Source organism: Archocentrus centrarchus, chromosome 6 (genome assembly GCF_007364275.1).
Source record: "Archocentrus centrarchus isolate MPI-CPG fArcCen1 chromosome 6, fArcCen1, whole genome shotgun sequence".
NCBI lineage: Eukaryota > Metazoa > Chordata > Actinopteri > Cichliformes > Cichlidae > Archocentrus > Archocentrus centrarchus.
The window spans coordinates 35,173,258-35,193,056 of record NC_044351.1 but is presented as its reverse complement, the minus strand read 5'-3'; the positions used below and the strand labels follow the sequence as shown (position 1 = coordinate 35,193,056).

Here is a 19,799-nt window from a genome sequence, read left to right as displayed (position 1 = left end):
TACACACATACACACACACACACACACACACATATATACACGTCTGTCTGTCAAAACTAAATGGCTCCATTAGCTTTAAGGTCGTATTGTTTGTCCCAACAGGAGCTGATGCTGAGGCCCAGCAGTTTTCTCCTCGAATATCTGAAGTAAAACCGAGAAGGAAAGCTGGCAGAGGGTTCATTTTACACTTTGTGCCTTGTTGGGAAATTCTTGGAAAAGCCATCATTTTTCCAGAAAAGGCTCAAAGTATAAACCAATGTAAGAAAAGCTTCATGCACCACAGCATCCTAATACTTTCGTTGTCTCCTTCAGTCACTCCCTACAGTTAAAAAGTTCAAAAAAGATGATGTAGGCAGAAGATGAATTTTTCCCACCAAAATTTCCGTATTTTGAACGAAGGAGTTATTGCTTGTTTCATGCTGAGTAAAATGAATTGTTGCTTCACTGGTTTCACAGAGCTCGCACACTCTAAATAATTGATTATACACTGCTCAAAAAAATAAAGGGAACACTTAAACAACACAATATAACTCCAAGTAAATCAAACTTCTGTGAAATCAAACTGTCCACTTAGGAAGCAACACTGATTGACAATCAGTTTCACATGCTGTTGTGCAAATGGATTAGACAACAGGTAGAAATTATTGGCAATTAGCAAGACACACTCAATAAAGGAGTGGTTCTGCAGGTGGGGACCACAGACCACTTCTCAGTACCTAGGCTTTCTACTTGATGTTTTGGTCACTTTTGAATGTTGGTGGTGCTTTCACACTCGTGGTAGCATGAGACGGACTCTACAACCCACACGAGTGGCTCAGGTAGTGCAACTCATCCAGGATGGCACATCAATGTGAGCTGTGGCAAGAAGGTTTGCTGTGTCTGTCAGTGTAGTGTCCAGAGGCTGGAGGCGCTACCAGGAGACAGGCCAGTACACCAGGAGATGTGGAGGAGGCCGTAGGAGGGCAACAACCCAGCAGCAGGACCGCTACCTCTGCCTTTGTGCAAGGAGGAACAGGAGGAGCCCTGCCAGAGCCCTGCAAAATGACCTCCAGCAGGCCACAAATGTGCATGTGTCTGCACAAACGGTTAGAAACCGACTCCATGAGGATGGTATGAGGGCCCGACGTCCACAGATAGGAGTTGTGCTCACAGCCCAACACCGTGCAGGACGCTTGGCACTTGCCAGAGAACACCAGGATTGGCAAATTCGCCACTGGCGCCCTGTGCTCTTCACAGATGAAAGCAGGTTCACACTGAGCACATGTGACAGACGTGACAGAGTCTGGAGACGCCGTGGAGAGCGATCTGCTGCCTGCAACATCCTTCAGCATGACCGGTTTGGCAGTGGGTTAGTAATGGTATGGGGTGGCATTTCTTTGGAGGGCCGCACAGCCCTCCATGTGCTTGCCAGAGGTAGCATGACTGCCATTAGGTACCGAGATGAGATCCTCAGACCCCTTGTGAGACCATATGCTGGTGCGGTTGGCCCTGGGTTCCTCCTAATGCAGGACAATGCTAGACCTCATGTGGCTGGAGTGTGTCAGCAGTTCCTGCAAGATGAAGGCATTGAAGCTATGGACTGGCCCACCTGTTCCCCAGACCTGAATCCGATTGAGCACATCTGGGACATCATGTCTCGCTCCATCCACCAACGTCACGTTGCACCACAGACTGTCCAGGAGTTGGCGGATGCTTTAGTCCAGGTCTGGGAGGAGATCCCTCAGGAGACCATCCACCACCTCATCAGGAGCATGCCCAGGCGTTGTAGGGAGGTCATACAGGCACGTGGAGGCCACACACAATACTGAGCCTCATTTTGACTTGTTTTAAGGACATTACATCAAAGTTGGATCAGCCTGTAGTGTGGTTTTCTACATTAATTTTGTGTGTGACTCCAAATCCAGGCCTCCATCGGTTAATAAGTTTGATTTCCATTGATTTTTGTGATTTTGTTGTCAGCACATTCAACTTTGTACAGAACAAATTATTCAATGAGAATATTTCATTCATTCAGATCTAGGATGTGTTACTTGAGTGTTCCCTTTATTTTTTTGAGCAGCGTGTGTATATATATATATATATATATATATATATAAAAAAAACCTTTATTTTGTAATTTTTTTAACTTTTATTTTGTAATGTCTTTAAAAGCCTATATTGTCTCTTGTTGTATTGGTTTCCTTCTTGTGGTTGTAATAAAATATTCAAAAGCCTTTCTTAAAGCCAATAATGACTTTTTGACAGCACTGCAGTAATAAAACTCTCAGCATGACGTTTATGATACTGATGTGAAGACAAGCTTAATCCAGCCTGTTTCTTGTTCATATAGAGAATCCTTAAATCTCACTCAGGTAATGCTCACAGATACACATCAGACTCTTACATTATTCAGTGTGACGTGCTGATCTAATATGTGCATACCTGTCTGTTTGGTGTGATAATTTATGACTGTGTTTGCAGTAAATCCTCTTTGTATGTCTGCTGACAGGTTGTTCTGAAATTACACCCAAGCATCAAATGTCGCTGAACTGCGTCTTTCTGCAGAGGGACAAATGATGCTCCTCTGTCCCCGTTTACAACATGCAGTCATGTACAAAGTACAGCAGGTTTTACATGTCAGGACATCGTTTTAAAAAGTCACCTGATGCTTACAGGTCTCACAAGAACGACAGCACATGACACATTACATGGCATTATTTATTTAAGAAAAACTAAGACAAAAAGCAGAAGCAGTGCATGAAAATCTAAGTACATACTAAGTGCAGCATTCATTCCTGCACAGCTCTCTGAGGCCCCCCCACAGCCTTCAGTCAGGCTGAGGTCTGGACTCTGACTGGGCCGTTGCTGCAGCTTCATTCTTGCTGCTGTGCTTGGATCATCGTGCTGTTGGTGACCCAGTTTGGATTCAGCTGTGGGACAGACACCCTCGCATGTGCTTCTGGAATACTTTGGTATCCAGAGGAGTTCATGGTCCCCTCAGTGACTGCAAGGAGCCCAGCTCCTCAGCCCTCCTCCACCTTGCTGACAGCTGCTCTGCTGTCAAGAACATTAACATTTAACATGCTGAGTTCTGCAGAAGCCTTTTTCCACCTGGGAATAATCTCACTGTGGAATGATGGACTTCAGGTTGTATGGAAATGGCCTTTTAACCCTTCCCAGACTGATGGGCAGCAACAGTTGGTTTTTAAGATCGTTGCTGATGTCTCTCCTCCTCGGCATTATGTTAGCACACACACACCTGAATGCTCCAGACCAGCAAAATGCCAAAAAGGCTGTTTTTATAGGAGGTGCTCACACTGGCTGGTGATCAGTTAATCAGCTGAATTTAATTAGCAGCACCTGGCTGCAACTGCCCCACTTATTTCCAAAGGAAGGAGGCGGGGTGGACTTCTGCATGTTGTTAAATACATTTTATTTTTAATGTTCTTATTAAAAAACATAATGACATGATGTAATATGTCATATTCTTTTTTCATATTAGATAGTACTTCCCAGGATTTTTTTATGATGTCCCGACACATAAACCCTTCATAGTGAACGAGGGTGCGCTCTCTTCTCATCGTGACTGTATTTACTGTTTAAAGTCGAAACAATGAGCCACGCAGCATGCTGTCTGTGCTCGACTCATCTACCACTCAGACTGCACATGGCTGAAGTAATGCTGGACTGTAGTTCCAGTAAAGGGTCCCTCACATGTAGGGATGGCAGAATGTATAATCATTTTCTTTATGTATTAGTGCAGCGCCCCTTCTTAAAAAAGTGTGACCGGAATATTTTTTAAGCTACAATTTGAAGCTGTCCCCCCTAACCTGGGGCAGAGCGTGTGCGTGTGCGTGTGTGTGTGTGTGTGTGGAGAAGAGTCAGATTGTGGACTTCAATTTTGTTAAAAGCCACTCATCCAAACTGCACGAGTGAGAGATTGAACTCATCTGTCAAAGATAAAATAAATCTGTAGAGTTAAATAAAAATATGTCCCTTTATCATTAGAGTGGCAACATTTTCAAATGTTTTTGTATGCCTCACATTTTTTTCACACTGCTGTTTGTTAATGTTTTGGGGCAGGGGTGGGCAACTCCAGGCCTCGAGGGCCGGTGTCCAGCAGGTTTTAGATGTGTCCCTGATCCAACACACCTGAGTCAAATATAGAAGTCAGGACTCTGAGGAGGTAATTCAGCCATTTGATTCAGGGGTGTTGGAAACCTGCAGGACACCGGCCCTCGAGGCCTGGAGTTGCCCACCCCTGTTTTAGGGTCATAGTTAGAATTCGGTTTAGGGGGTTTGAGCAGCTCTACGTTTGATTTCGTTTTATTCTGGAAGTCCTTCCTGAAACAACCCCAGAGGGATCTGTGTCTCCTCCCAGGACCAAAAAGAGGATCTTTTGCTTGAACGCATAAACCGCTACCTGATGGAGCCACTATAATGTTTTAAAGCTAATATTAATTTGCAAATATTTCTAAATAATAGGATTGTGCATTTTAAATTCTTTGCTGTACCAAAATGTTCTTCAGCAGCCGATAATTGAGGAACCAATCGCTGCCTTCAGAGTTGGTTTAGCTGGCTGCGGCCTATGACCTCACCACCCGATGCCACTAAAGCCTACACACTGGTTGTGTAATCTGCATGTAAAATACTGAAAATAATTTACCCTTCACTAGTGCACAGAGTCAAAGCAGAAATATCTAAATACAGCTAGACCCCTTATATAAGATGAAATCTGTCACATTGATCATTGATTTCATCGAGCCGGTAAACTGACAGCTTTCTGCCAGTCAGCCTCGGCTTTCTGTTACGCTGACCTGGCAGCACATTAATGAAAAGTGACAATGAGACAAGAGAGACGAGAACGAGACAGACGGCAGCAGACTAGAAACATTTTAACCATAACTGAGTTTAACTAATCAGCACTGTAGGATCAGGATGTAATAATATATGATGTAATAATAAAAATAATAATAAAAGATAATTATATGTTTTAGAGGATGAGGAGTTTCAGGTTTCCTGCCTGCCTAAAAAACAACATATACAATCTTTTTTAAAGCCATCTTTAGACAGCACTCACAGCCGACTGTGTTTATTTTCACCTTCATCTTTTTGCTTTCACTGTGTGTTTGAATGAAGTCAATTGAAAAATAGCATGCTGGGCCAGCAAGTGTGTGACGGCATCATTTCATGTTGCATTTTTCTGGGTTGGTTCATAGCAGCAGACATGCTGTGAATGTGTCTTAAACCCTTAAATTTGTCTGAATTTTGCTGCAGGATGCATTCAGAGACCTCCAGTGTGGGCTCAAACTCTACACTGTCACACGGAGGAATCAAAATGCATTTTTAGATTAAAAAAATCTAATTACAGTTACACGGTTGAATCCATCTTTCTATGCTACTTACCATCTTCTGTGCTAATTATCCACCTCGAGGGGGAAATTATTTTTAATAGATTAATCTGGGAAGATGAGAAAAGACACTGATCTGATACCAGTACCTTGGATTCAGGTATCTGCTGAATCCAATTAAAGATCTGTTACCAGGGTTACGTTAACAAACTGTATTCCTCACTCAGTGAAAGAAACTGGAATTTTTCTTTTTGTTTTATATGTAAGACGGCATCCAGCTCAACTTATGCATTAATTTCCTACCTTGCAAAATAAAATGCTACACATAAATACATCAAAGAATATGAATTTACTGCCAAAGATGGTGTTGTCCACGTTTCCCGGTGGGTAGTCCATTCTGCCAGGGATAACAATCGGCCTGAAAGCACACGACCATATGTTCAAGCTTCACCTTGGAAGTAGGTGATGCTGTGCCAAAGACCTCTGCTCTGCTTCTGGAGGATTTACCACTGGCCCAGTCAGTAATGATATGGGATTTATGATAGTGAACTAGTGGTTTGAATCACATCTATCTGATAGATTCCAGTATGTGCATGTAACTGGGGAGTCACGGAGTTCCACAGGGTTCTGTGCTGGGACCACTACTTTTTTACATTATACATGCTTCCCTTAGGCAGTATTATTAGAAAGCATTGCATCAATTTTCATTGTTATGCAGATGATACTCAGCTTTACCTATCAATGAAGCCAGATGACACACATCAATTAGTTAAACTGCAGGAATGTCTTAAAGACATTAAGGCCTGGATGACCTCTAATTTCCTGCTTCTAAATTCAGATAAAACTGAAATTCTTGTGCTCGACCCCACAAATCTTAGAAACATGGTGTCAAACCAGATACTTACTCTGGATGGCATTACTTTGGCCTCCAGTAACATTGTGAGAAATCGCTGAATTTTATCAGAATATGTCCTTCAATGTGCATAATAAATATGTAGGACTGCTTTTATACACCACAACTGTATTTAATCATGAACAATTATTAAATTCTGGTTCTCTCTCTCACAGTGTGTCTTTTGTCCCACCTCTCTGCTCTCTTCCCTTTCACCTCAGCCCCCACGGTCACAGATGACCCCCCCTCCCTGAGCCTGGTTCTGCTGCAGGTTTCTTCCTGTTAAAAGGGAGTTTTTCCTTCCCACTGTCACCAAGTCCTGCTCATTATTGGAGTTTCTTTATAATATTCTAGGGTCTTTACCTTGCAATATAAAGCACCTTGAGGTAACTGTTGTTGTGAACTGGTGCTACATAACTGAACTGAACTATCCTAACAAATCAAATTTCCTGCATTTCTGAGCCGTCATAACTTCATAAGTTCATGACAGAGCTGAAAAAACACACAAACACTGTTTTTGTTTTTTTTTTTTCTTTCAAGATGGCGCCGGTGAGGTCAGCAGCCGTCGTACCTGCTCCTACACTTTGTTTGTATATATTAGGTTTAGCTCTAATTCTGGACTTTATAATTCCGCCTGCTCTGTGTCATATCACGTATGACAGACAGACTCTTTTTAATATCAGAATACAGCACTCTGGCTGTATTCTGACACCTTTTTCTCCCGACCCGACTTGGCCCCAGGAGATCCTGCGTTTCCAGTGGGCCAGCTCAAACAAAGGACGGCGCGGAGCACCCAGGTCACGGACAAGGCCCCGAGGGAAAAGAGCCGGCGTAAGAGAGAGGCTGAGGCGCAGAGCGCACCAAACGCCACTGCTGAGCATCCTGTTGGCTAATGTCCAGTCACTGGATAACAAGCTGGACGAACTCAGGGCCAGGATACAGTTTCAGAGGGACATAAGGGACTGCAACATCATCTGTCTCACGGAGACATGGCTGACCCCCCTCATACCGGACCACGCCGTACAGCCGTCGGAGTTCTTCAGCGTTCATCGCACGGACAGAACGAGTGAGTCTGGAAAATCAAGAGGAGGAGGTGTGTGCCTAATGATTAATAACAACTGGTGTGACAGTAGGAATGTTGTCCCTCTGAAACAATCATGTTCACCTAACCTGGAGCTCCTAACCCTGAAATGCCGCCCCCACTACCTGCCCCGCGAGTTCACTTCGGTCATCTTCAGCGCCGTCTATATTCCACCTCAGGCGGACACAAACACTGTACTATCCGAGCTACATGAGGCGATTTCCACCTATCAGGCTAACCAGCGTGATGCGGCTCTCATCGTAGCCGGGGACTTTAACAGTGCAAACTTGAAAAAGCTGATACCGGAGTTGATTCAACACATCGACTGCCCCACCAGAGGAGAGAGGACCCTAGACCACTGCTACTCTCCATTCAAAGAAGGCTACAAAGCAAAGCCTCTTCCGCCTTTTGGGAAGTCTGACCACACCTCTGTCCTTCTCATGCCGAAATACAAACAACGGCTCAGGCAGGAACCCCCTGCTGTGAGAGAAGTGACACGGTGGTCTGATCAAACAGAGGCCGCTCTGCAGGGTGCGTTGGATTCAACCGACTGGGACATGTTTCGCAGCAGCGCGGGCGGAGACATCGAGGAGTTTACGGAAACTGTTGTGGGATTTATTGGGAAAGTTGTTGAAGACACTTCACTTAGGAGGACCATCAGGACTTTTCCCAACCAGAAGCCGTGGGTGGATAAATCTGTCCGCGACGCCCTGAGGTCCCGCACCGTTGCCTACAACTCCGGCCTCGCCTCTGGGAACATGGAGGACTACAAGGTTGCATCATACAACGTCCGCAGAGCGGTGAAAGAGGCAAAACATCGCTACGGCCGCAGACTGGAACAGCAACTACAACAGTCTGACTCCAGGGGACTGTGGCAGGGACTACGCACCATCACGGACTACAAAGCACCACACACACCCCCGGTGAGTGCCGACGCTTCTCTGGCTGATGAACTCAACATCTTCTTTGCGCACTTTGAGTCGGGAAGCTGGCAGCCCGCTGCGCTCCCGGCCGGAGGGGCGGAGACACTCACTGTGACGAAACACGACGTGAGGAGGGCGTTTAGACGTGTAAACACCAGGAAAGCGGCTGGACCAGACGGTATTAGTGGACGTGTCCTTAAGACCTGCGCTGACCAGCTGGCACCTGTGTTTACACTGATATTCAACCTCTCACTGAAACTGTGTGTGATTCCCACCTGCTTTAAAAAGTCCATCATAGTCCCTGTCCCAAAGAAACCACACCCCAGCAGCCCCAATGACTTCAGGCCCATAGCGCTCACCTCTGTGGTGATGAAGTGTTTTGAGAGACTCATCAAGACATTCATCACCTCCTCACTGCCCACCACCCTCGACCCACTACAGTTTGCATACCGGCCAGACAGATCCACAGATGACGCCATATCCTTCCTCCTCCACAAGACCCTTTCACACATAGACACTGGTAAGGGGAACTATGTGAGAGTGCTGTTTGTAGATTACAGCTCAGCATTCAACACCATAGTTCCCTCCAGGCTGGTCTCTAAGCTGCTGGACCTGGGCCTGGGCCCATCCCTGTGCAGGTGGGTTCACAGCTTCCTGACCAGCAGACCACAGGTGGTACGAGTGGGTCACCTCACCTCATCCTCCCTCACCCTCAACACTGGATCCCCCCAAGGCTGTGTGCTCAGCCCTCTGCTGTACTCACTGTACACCCATGACTGCGAGGCCACGTCAGAGTCCAACGTCATCATCAAGTTTGCTGACGACACTGCTGTTGTGGGACTAATCTCTCACAATGAGGAGACAGCCTACAGGAGAGAGGTCTCCCGCCTGGAGAACTGGTGCCAGGAGAACCACCTCCTGCTCAACGTCAGCAAAATGAAGGAACTGATCGTGGACTTCAGCAGGAAGCAGCAGAGGGACTACCACCCACTTGTCATCAGTGGTGCTGAGGTGGAAAGAGTGGACACTTTCAAATACCTGGGAGTGACCATCTCACAGGACCTGTCCTGGACTCATCACATAAACATCACTGTGAAGAAGGCCAGACAGCGTCTCTACCTCCTCAGGCGGCTGAGAGACTTCAAGCTCCCACTCAAGGTGCTCAGGAACTTTTACACCTGCACCATCGAGAGCATCATGCGTGGGAGCATCACCACCTGGATGGGAAACTGCACCAAGCAGGACTTCATGGCCCTAAAAAGGGTGGTTCGTTCAGCTGAACGGACCATCAGAACCACCCTCCCCAACCTGCAGGACATTTACACCAAGCAGTGCAGGCTGAGGGCCATGAAGATCCTAAAACAGCCCAGCCACCCCGGACACTCTCTCTTCTCCCTGCTCCCATCAGGCCGGCGTTACCGCTGCCTGAGGGCTAAGACTGAAAGGTTGAAGAAGAGTTTTTACCCACAAGCCATCCGTCTGCTCAACTCTGAGCCCTAACTGGACCATTATTGCACAATGTAAATATTATAACTTATAAAAGTGTGTATAGTGTATAGTATATAGAGTATAGTGTATAGTGTGAATTACTTTTTTTTTTAATTTTTATTCTTCTTATTTATATGTGTGTGTATATATGGTTGCAGGTACAAAATACATTTCACTGTGCATTGTACTGTGTATAACTGTGCATGTGACAAATAAACACTATCTTAATCTTAATCTTAAAAAACTACAATAAAACCTATTTCATACCCACTCCAAGTTTAACAATCTAAATAGTCAAATTTTTCAGAACAATATTTTATAACCAACACTGAGCATTGATATCAGATATATCACGGCTTCGAGGGGAAAATTTCAAGGCTCATATCACCATGTGAAACAACACCAGTCACAGCAGGTTATAACATATGGAAAGTCTCCTAAAGGCCGAACTACATTTTAATAGCAGACTCAGCTTCTAGCCACGATTCCTTTGGCATCAAAATAGTTTACAGCATCTCTGTGTACTCACTGAACAAAGGAAAAAAGAGTGAGTGGGAAAGGTGGAAGATTTGGCTGATTTTATATGAAATGACACCAAAGAACAGAAAGCACAGTACAAAGAAACACAATGGGACTTCTGGGTCCTGAGGCCACTTACAGCATAAACACAGTTTGGTGGAAGAGGTTATGAAACAGTTTAGTTAATATATTTTATCAGATTTTGTCTAGCAGGAAATATCATTTCTGTGTGCAGGTCTGGCCTCACAGATCTACAGATCTGCAGCCAGTCACAGGGAGAAATGTAACCTCATAATCTGCTCACTGCTGTCAGGGATCAGAGCAGGGAGGCAGTGCGACAAACTCACCTGGAGCTGCATCACCTTCCTGTATCTGACCAATCAAAGAAGAACTTAAATGTTAAGTCACTGCAAAATTATAACACCCTGCCTACCACCTTTCCTTTGAATTTCAGAGCTGTGAGGAGGAACCTGGAGCTCTTTAACATTCACAGGAAAAGAAGGAAGCTCTCCAGAGACGTAAAAGGAGTTTTGGCCCTTTGCTTTTCCTCTAAGATGCATTATTTTATATAATCCTCAGGCACCTTAGAGTCCGGCCGTCGGGGAAAAACCTGAGCCAACATTGGATTTCTCTCTACAAGCTTCCCAGTGTTACAGTATACCGACCGATGACAGGACAGGTACCGTGATGCTGTTCTTTCTGCAGCAATACAGGCTCTATAGGCAAACGCTGACATCCACATCAGATCTCACACCAATGCCATGCATTTTCAATGACATGGAAGACACCTGACTGTGACACACACACACACACACACACACACACACACACACACACACACACACACACACACACACACACACACAGAAGTCCTCCCTCCTCCTCTTCAGAAGAGTGTCAACATGGATCAATTTGCACTGACTCATAAAGAAACTCCTAAAAATAAGACTCCTACTCGGCAGGATGGAAACAAACAATGCAGAGCACAGATGAAAACATCACATGTAGCAGACATAAGACTAAAAACAGTAACAACTGTAGCTATGAATACACATCGTGTCTCCACAATTACCCTCCTAATCATGCATATCTCACTTAACGCCAGCACCGCAGTGCAGAACGGATGGCTGTAAACAAATGTGTTAAAACGTGTGTGTTTGGTGACCTGAATCTCTTCGCTGCTTCAGTCTCTGCCTCAGCAGAGCCTGCGATGTAACGTGGCACCAGCCAGAGGGGCCATCTGATCTGCCCCAGCAGAGCCAGGAAGTCTCATTCCTGCTTAGCTAACTGAAAGGGAAATCCACCCTGAAACCTGGTTCTCATTATGGAGCCCAACAGCGTTCAACACATTATTAAATATGCAATAAACAGTGTAATCTACACTTTTATTTCTATATATTATCCTCTGTGAAATGTTATCTCACCTTTCAGTCAACCATCCTCCAGCTAAATCATCAACCGCCACCAAATTAAGTCAGCTGGCTAAAGTAATGCTGCCAAGTCCTATTATTACCCAAACAAGAAAATATCTGCCCCTGGAAATCTGCTTTGGAGCTTACACTTTTTTAGAACCAGTCGCCTATGACAGCAGAGCTATTAGAAAAGATGAAATTATAAAGTGTCTTTTTTATAGTCCTTATATAACCAAAGTTAGCCCACTTTGACCTTTAAACTCGCCGGTGTCTTGTGTAAAATGTTTTATCCTGGACCAGAACAAACAACTTCCTGTGTATTTAATGTGGAAACAGAAGGAAGGTCAAATCTGTCAAAATGAAAAGACTTTGAAGGAGGAAAGAAGAAAACCGAGGCTGAAAAATGCTAACTGTCAGAGGAAATCTCTCTGACCTTTTCCCAGAGATTGACAGGAGAGTGTGACACTGATGTGCTACATAAATGTGATTCTTAGTGAAAGAAGATTAAAGTCTTCAAGAATCCAGACGTTCTGAAATATTCTGGATGGACCAGCTGGATGCTCCTGTAAACGAACACAGGGATCCCCTCCTCTGATGATAGCTACTTAGCTCAGGTCAAACCTGTTAACAAAGGCCAGGAGAAAGATTAGCTGAAGGGGACAATTCACAACTTTGAGTGATACGATTTTCCAACCGGCCACCGTCAGTTCAACCATCAGCGAATGACTTCAACACCAGGAAAGAGAACGGAGAACGTCCCCGTGGTGCTCTATATCAGTGCAGCCGCTCACAGTGAGCTTTCAGTCACATCCATCTCACCAGCAGGAGACTCTGTCAAGTAGACTGTCTTAACTGGACTCTGTAATAAGCACAGCGCTTAAGATTATCTAGTGATCACATGAAGACTTTCACACACCAAAGCTGAAGCCTGAACTTCAGGAAGCTCAATTCCAACTCCATTAAAATGCTCCAAAAGGCGCCAAGACCACAAACACAGCTGACACGCCCACTTCAGTGGCTCGAATTAGCGGTGATGAGGCCTAGCAGACAGCTAGCAGCTGCAGCTCCCTGTGAAACTGCCAATCAAAGTGCCCCCAACTTCAGTGTCTCAATGTGGACTTTTCTTTGCATCAAATTAAATTCACTTACTTAAACAGTACCACTACTCAATTAAAGTCACCTCAAGGTGCTTTATATCATAAGGTAAAGACCCTGCAGTATCAGAGAGGAGACCCCAACAATCAGATGACCCCTATGAGGAAGCACTTGGTGACGGTGGGAAGGAAAAACTCCCTTTGAACCAGGCTCCGGGCGGGGCATCCCTCTGCATGTGTTTATGAATAATTAGGAATTCTTAGTAAACACCTGATGACACAGACTAATAACAGCCATTCAATGGACTAATAATATTCCAAAGAGGTGCTGCACACACCTGAAACTCATTCATATAAAACTGTCATTCTGAAACAAAGACAAACCCAATGAAAGAGTTTTCAAATACCCAAACTTTGTTTTTTATAAACCTCATTTGTCTATAAAGATGCATTCATATTGTCTGGTTGATGCCGCCATGTGCTGCTTATTTAATTTTGATTTAAATATGATAAATATTGTGTCAACGTCTGTTTAAACTCCAACACCTGTCCAGGTTTTGGGGATTTGCTGGAGCGTCACTGGTGGAATTTTCCACAGAGAAGAGTTGGTGTGTTCATGAACTCCGGTTAACTCTGTTTTATGCTGAAACACGTCAGATTAAACATGAGAATAAAGGCATTTTAAATTTTATTTGAAAAGAGAGTGCCCTGGAGTTCTTTGCCTGATTATAGTCATAACTTTATACATTACATATTCTATGTTACAGTCCGGATTCATGAGATTAGATAGTATTGAAAACACTGGGGTCTATTAGTCAATGATTTAAGGTGCTGAGTTCAGAACAAAAGAGCAGTGGCTGCTTTGAGTCTTGACATAAGCATTAAAATTTCAGAGGTACAGGAACCTTAGTGCTTTGGAGTATTAGTAATATGCTCAGATATCAATCATTCAAACTTTACAAACCCTCTGAGTTCAATGCCAATGAAAGTCATGCCCGTGAAGTAGATTCTCTGCTGCATGCTGAGCATTGTACCATCCTCAAACCTGCGTGTCAGCTCTGCAGTCATTTTGTATCAGTGACAATGCATAAACACGTAAACACATCAGCCTCTGGCTGATAATGTAATCTGGCACCAGCCCCGGGGGCCGAGCACAGCGGAGGAGAGGAGTGCGCCGAGCACTCCAGAGGCTAAGTTTACTCACCCACTGTAACCCTGAAGCCTCTGCAGATTCTATTAGCGCTGCTGAACAGTTCAGTAAACCATCAGCCTGCCATCCTCCACATTAATGATGAGTGTGCTTTTATAATACCCACATCTGTGCACAATGAGCATCCAAAGCACTGCATTAGAACATGCAAATGCTGAATATGTGGGCGTGTGTGAAAGCGTGCATCACCTTAGATTTGCTTTTAATTCTTTGCCACAGTAAACACGATGATGTCCTCTACTCATCTTTTCCCACTGGTGACAAACTGGTGCTGAATCAGTGTGCCTCTTTAAAATCCCATCCAGAGTGGGAACAGACTGCCCCCTGTTGTAGGCAGACACTCTGACCCAACAGCTGCTTCTCGTTGGATTCGTGACACTTTTTAGTCATCCCTATAAGAAAGCAGGTCCTGCAGCTTTTCTCAGCTCCTCTTTGGAAACACTTTTCATTGGGAAAAATCTGCACGAGTTTAAAATGTACAGAAATGGAAGTGCATTAGGACTTTAAACTGAAAGGCCTGCTGCCGGCCATTTGGCCCAAATGTCCATTAATTTACATATAATAAGACTTTGAAAAAAGGCACAGTTTAAGTTTTACTTGTTGAATTTGGTATGAATAAAATAGTGCTCCTCTGACAGAAACATCACGATTTACATCCTCAGTAATAAATGCAAACAGAAACAGCCACAAATAAAGTTCTCTTTTTAAATGTGTTCAAATTGATGCAAAATCTTTTTCTGCACAAATGAACTGCATTTATACATCTCTGCATGAGAAATGATGTTTTTCCTCTCAACACTATTAATTCAGCATCTCTGATTAGGAGCGTGCTCATCTGAAACCCAAAATTAATCCTGGATCAACAGTCTCTCTCAGAGATGTTTGATAAATGAGGCCCCTTATCTTTCCAAGGAATGACATTCTCCAGCCGACTGTTGGGCGCTGAAGAAGCTCCGGCGTTAATCACCTCAGCAGTGCATATTTCCCCTAAATCCTACACTCAGTTACTGGATCACGTACTGTCCCATTTAGCAGAGGAGATGGGAAGAGTTTGCCCCACTTTTTAATTTTTGTTGACTCATTGATGTACATCTCTGAGGAGGATAATTAAAACATGAAGTACCCAGGAGGAGTACTGTGTGTATCTCACTGAATCATTTTATCAATGAATAAAATCCTCACCCACTGATAGTAAATGGGGTGGACCTGTTGTGATTTCCATATTTTCACATGTTTACTGTTCCAGTGATGCATCCCTGGATTAAACATGGCCTGAATCTTAAACAATGATGTCAGCATATGTACAAGTAATCCGAGGCTTCAGCCTGCTCTGAGCACTCGGGCTGATACGGTTTTTGTTTCTCTACTCTGTATTAAAGCTGCACAATTGATCAAATTTTAATCTTGAGTTTGGCTTCCCACAATTAAATGAATATGACTGAGCAATACTGGAAATGCACGCTCTGCTTCCTAAATCAGCACCTGACCACGCACCTGCATGTGCCAATCAGCGACTTCCTGCACTTGAAGCTTGAAGTTTCCTGGTCTGGTCTGAATGAGTAACACTACGTTAAAAGCAGGAGCTTAAAGCAGATCATCATCTGTTCTTTGGAAATACATCAGATTTAGGACAAGTGATGTTACCCGAGAACAAATCGTGTGCAAAGAGCGCTGTACAGTTGTGTTTGCATCGCAAAGCAACACCACTAACTTATTCAACCACCTGAAAACACACCACAAACTGCAGCATAATTAATGCATGCAGGCCAAAAAAAACAATGAAACGACTGCTAACGTGAATCATCCGACAGCAACTCAGACGTCCAATAAAGCGAGTCTGTACGATCTGCGCATCCATGCACCTCCTAAAGAAGTACCAAAATCACCAGTGCAGTCATTTTCCATTTGGCCAAACATGCAAAGGCACCAGGAGGCATCCTAATCGAACGCCTGAACCACCTCAACTGGCTCCTTTCAATGTGGAGGAGCAGCAACGCTACTTTGAGCCCCTCCCGAATGACTACACTCCTCACCCTCTCTCTAAGGGAGAGGCCAGCCACCCTTCAGAGGAAGCTCATTTCTGCCGCTTGTATTCATGATCTCATTCTTTCGGTCACTGCCCAAAGCTCATGACCATAGGTGAGGGTAGGGATGGACCTCAGCTCTCTCTTCACCACGACAGACACGAGATGCAGCCTCAATCCTTCATTCTTTGTTTTTATTTTTATTCTAAGAGATGCACTCAATTTAGGTGAATGAGGAGGACCAACTCTACTTTGATTTAAACATTTGTACAGATTAGAAGCTGTGAAGCAGCGTTCAGTGTGTCCATCAAAGAAAGGAGGTATCCTTAGCACACTCAAAACTTCTGTTTATGAAGGGTTTCAGTTTCTGACAGTGAAGACCTGAGAGCCTGCACTCAGACACAGCATCAGGTAAGGACCGTTTTCAGCTGTGAACCATTCAAAGGTAGAACAGCCCTCGAATAAAAATACAGAGCTGGAAATGAATGTAATGGCTCTCCTTTAATGAAGACATCCACAGACTGAGACAGCTGCTCTTAGACAGCCGACCTAATCTGTTCCTGAATTTAGGCTGACTTTAAAAGTTGGCCAGAGAGGGCTTTAAATGGGGTGATGAAGCAAACACAAATAGTACATTAAAGTGGGACATTAACTGTCAATGGATTTGATGCTCCACTCAGCTTGGACACTAACTGCATATTAGAAGCACGAATTAACTCAAATACAAATAACCACTGATGCTCCTTCACAAAATCCGAGAATCTTTGGTACGCTGTAGGAAATGAGTCCATTTCTGTTCCTACGGTAACCATCATTACTGGATGTGTAATATTCTCAGAGCCAAAAGGATGCATGTCAGTTTGAGTCTAAGATTTGAAGGTTTTGGTGTGGCTGGATGCTGCTGACCTGTTTAGCATAGGGTCAGAGTTCACAGCTACCACTTCATGTGGAATTCTCCCCTCACTGGCATTCCCAAAGGAAAAATGCTTCACAGAAACCTGCAAGGGCAAATAACTGGAAAGCTAACGCCTTCTATTTTCTGAGACTGTTTGCAGGCTAACGGTTGGAGAGGCTAAAAGAAAAGTGTTTAACACCCTGTGACACGCTCCAGTCGGTTAGCCCAGTCTGCTTACAGCAGGAAGGTTGTGGGTTTGAACCTTCCTGGGTTTCAGGGTGCCTGGTTTCCAGTTCATTTCCAAATAAATTAATGGGTAACCCTGTACACAATTTTGCACTTCTTTTAAATTTTTATGCCATTATATTATGGAACAGTCTCTGTAAGATATAAGTAAGTATCCTCTGTCAAGGGTACAGTGACAATACCATTGAGCATCGTGAATCTCCCTCTCCTCAGCCACCTCCTCCAGCACATCCAGGGGAACACCAAGGCGTTTCCAGGCCAGCCAAGAGATATAATCTCTCCAGCATGTCCTGGGTCTGCCCTGGAGCCACCTCCCTGTAGGACATGCCTGGAACACTTCAGCCAAGAGGTGCCCAGGAGGCATCCTAGTCAGACGCCCGAACCACCTCAACTGGCTCCTTTCCATGTGGAGGAGCAGCGGGGCTCCTCACCCCATCTCTAAGGGAGAGATAGGAAGAGGCTGTGTACAGCACACGTGTCTTATGGCTTCAGCTAGACCAAAGGCATCCACATCCCTCAGCCCAAACAGGTCATCTGTCAGGATTAGAAGGCTAATGCTAACATGGAGCTAACAATAACAAAGAGGCTGTTTAGCACAGATATGAATACAGATAGGTGTGTAAACATTTTGGCTTTCTCGGGCATCATTCAGCTCCCTCTGCAGCCACAAAATGTTTAGATTTGTTTAACCCATGTAGGAGTCTGCTGTTCAGTAAACAGTGCTAAAAAAGTATGAATCAGTGGGTTTTCCTTTAAGCAAAGGCAGAGTTCTCTGCTCTGTTTCTCATGTCTGTGTTTTACTACTTTTTCTTGGTCGTCTATAATATTAAAGTGTATGTGTGTGTGTGTGTGTGTGTGTGTGTGTGATGCTATTCAGAGTCATCCATCAGGAGGCAAACAAAACTCGAGCCATAAGCACATGACTGCAGCAACATGACCTGCAGTAACAGAAGATGAGATCCTGCCTCTGTAATCAAATCTCTCCACAGCGCTTTTTCTGCATCTAAAGTGTGGAAAATAATCTCCGTACTTGTGTGAATTTCCTGTTTTTCTTGGTCTTCTGTTCATTAATTAATTAATGTAATTTATTAATGAGCTCATCGGTAGCACATCTAACACATTATATTGCGCTGGATCATTTCTACAGCATTTAAAAGGCACTGACTGATCTGCTAACTCCACCTGACTCTACTGCAGCGGTCTCCAAGAAGCAGGATGTAGCGCAGTGAAATGGTTGGAGCACTGAGGGTGCACAGGTGGTGCTGGAACTTTAATCTGAAACACGTGCTGGATAAACGGGGTTCAAATATTTCCATCACCCGCTAATCTGTTGGTTAACTCTTTAACGTCCTGCCGTCCCGCGTTACATCATTGAAAAAAAGAAACTCCCTTTGAAGAAGCTGCAGAGTTAATTAAGCAACAGCAGAAAATATTAATGCACATTAACTAGTTACTGTTTAGGAGTCGCTGCTTTATGGCTCTCCGGTGCTTCTAAACTGAAAGTGAGCCGGCTTTCCCCGGAGGCTCATCCCACCGGCATCCCTCTGATGTACCCTAAAGCCGCTTTGGATGAGTCCAAACTTTCACCGTACAAACGGCGGCTGCTCTGACCTTTAATGTGCTCGTTGACGACGCTCTCCAGCCGGTCCAGCCTCTCGATAATCCTCAGGGTTTCACCTTTACTGTCCTCCTCCAACTTTCTCTCCGCCTCGCCGCCGCTCTCCGCAACTTTGGGACCGCTGTTGGCCACGTAGTTGGTGATCCAACCGACGTACAGGAGGCACACGATGTTGGTCATCCCGCTCAAGATCACGCATGTCGACACCAAAGTTTTAGTTCTCCTTGTGCACAGCATCGCGACATCCCTCCATGGGCTCCCTGTTGCCGACGCGCGCGGGCAGGTGGATTCGAGGAGAGGACGCACTCGAGAAAATGTGTCCAAATGTAACTACAGCGCTGCGCTGCTGTGGACTCGGTCCGCCTCTGCGCGCTCAGCTGAGGCGTTTCCAGGTCCTCCGGAGGCTTTAAACGCTTTCCGCTGCCCTACGAATAATATTCAGATATGAATCCAAAAACGAGAGTCCCTGCTGAGCGACCGGCGAGTCGAGCCGCAAAGCTGTGAGCCGCAACGCACCCCCCACCCCCCTCCAACCCACCGGCTTCTAGCCCTGCTACAGCCCAATAGGAGGGGAGGGGGCGGGGTTTGCTGGAGTCTGCCCGCCCCCTCACAGCTGGAGCACGCAGAGGAGGGCGGAGGGGAGGAGAGGAATGCGAGGAAGCTCAAGTGCATCGACCCAAACGGTGACGGATCGGCGTGGTCAGGTAATTGAAACGAAAAAGGTCCGTTTAAGCAAAGAGCTGCAGGTGTGTGTGTGACGCTCAGAGCCTACAGGTGACAGGAGAACGGGCTGATTAACTAAACATCGCTCCTATTTTATTAAAGAAATGTTCACTAAGACATTTTCACTGTAGGAGGTAAACTGACATGTGGCTCAGGTGCATTGGTAAAAACGGATCCTTCCCGATTACAATATCATATTTACATTGATGTAAATTAATGTTTATCGGCTGCAAAACAGTTATTAAAAAAATGTGTATCTCTATATACATGAATAAATGTGCCGCAAACAAGCAAAAACACAAAGGCATGTAGTAACTCAACAACAGTAAACACTCTAAAATCAT

The 19,799-nt window shown here is 44.8% G+C and overlaps 1 protein-coding gene across 2 annotated transcripts in view; it reads right to left on the bottom strand.

The window, feature by feature from the left end:
* The window catches only part of LOC115782318 (polypeptide N-acetylgalactosaminyltransferase 18-like), a 213,830-nt gene extending 194,603 nt beyond the window's left edge, over positions 1-19,227 (bottom strand). For both annotated transcript variants that reach the window (XM_030732430.1, XM_030732431.1), the window contains exon 1: positions 18,726-19,227. In XM_030732430.1, the coding sequence (XP_030588290.1) occupies positions 18,726-18,969 (244 nt within the window). In that variant the 5' untranslated portion in view covers positions 18,970-19,227. The remainder of the gene's footprint in view (positions 1-18,725) is intronic.
* Positions 19,228-19,799: the final 572 nt, after the last annotated feature.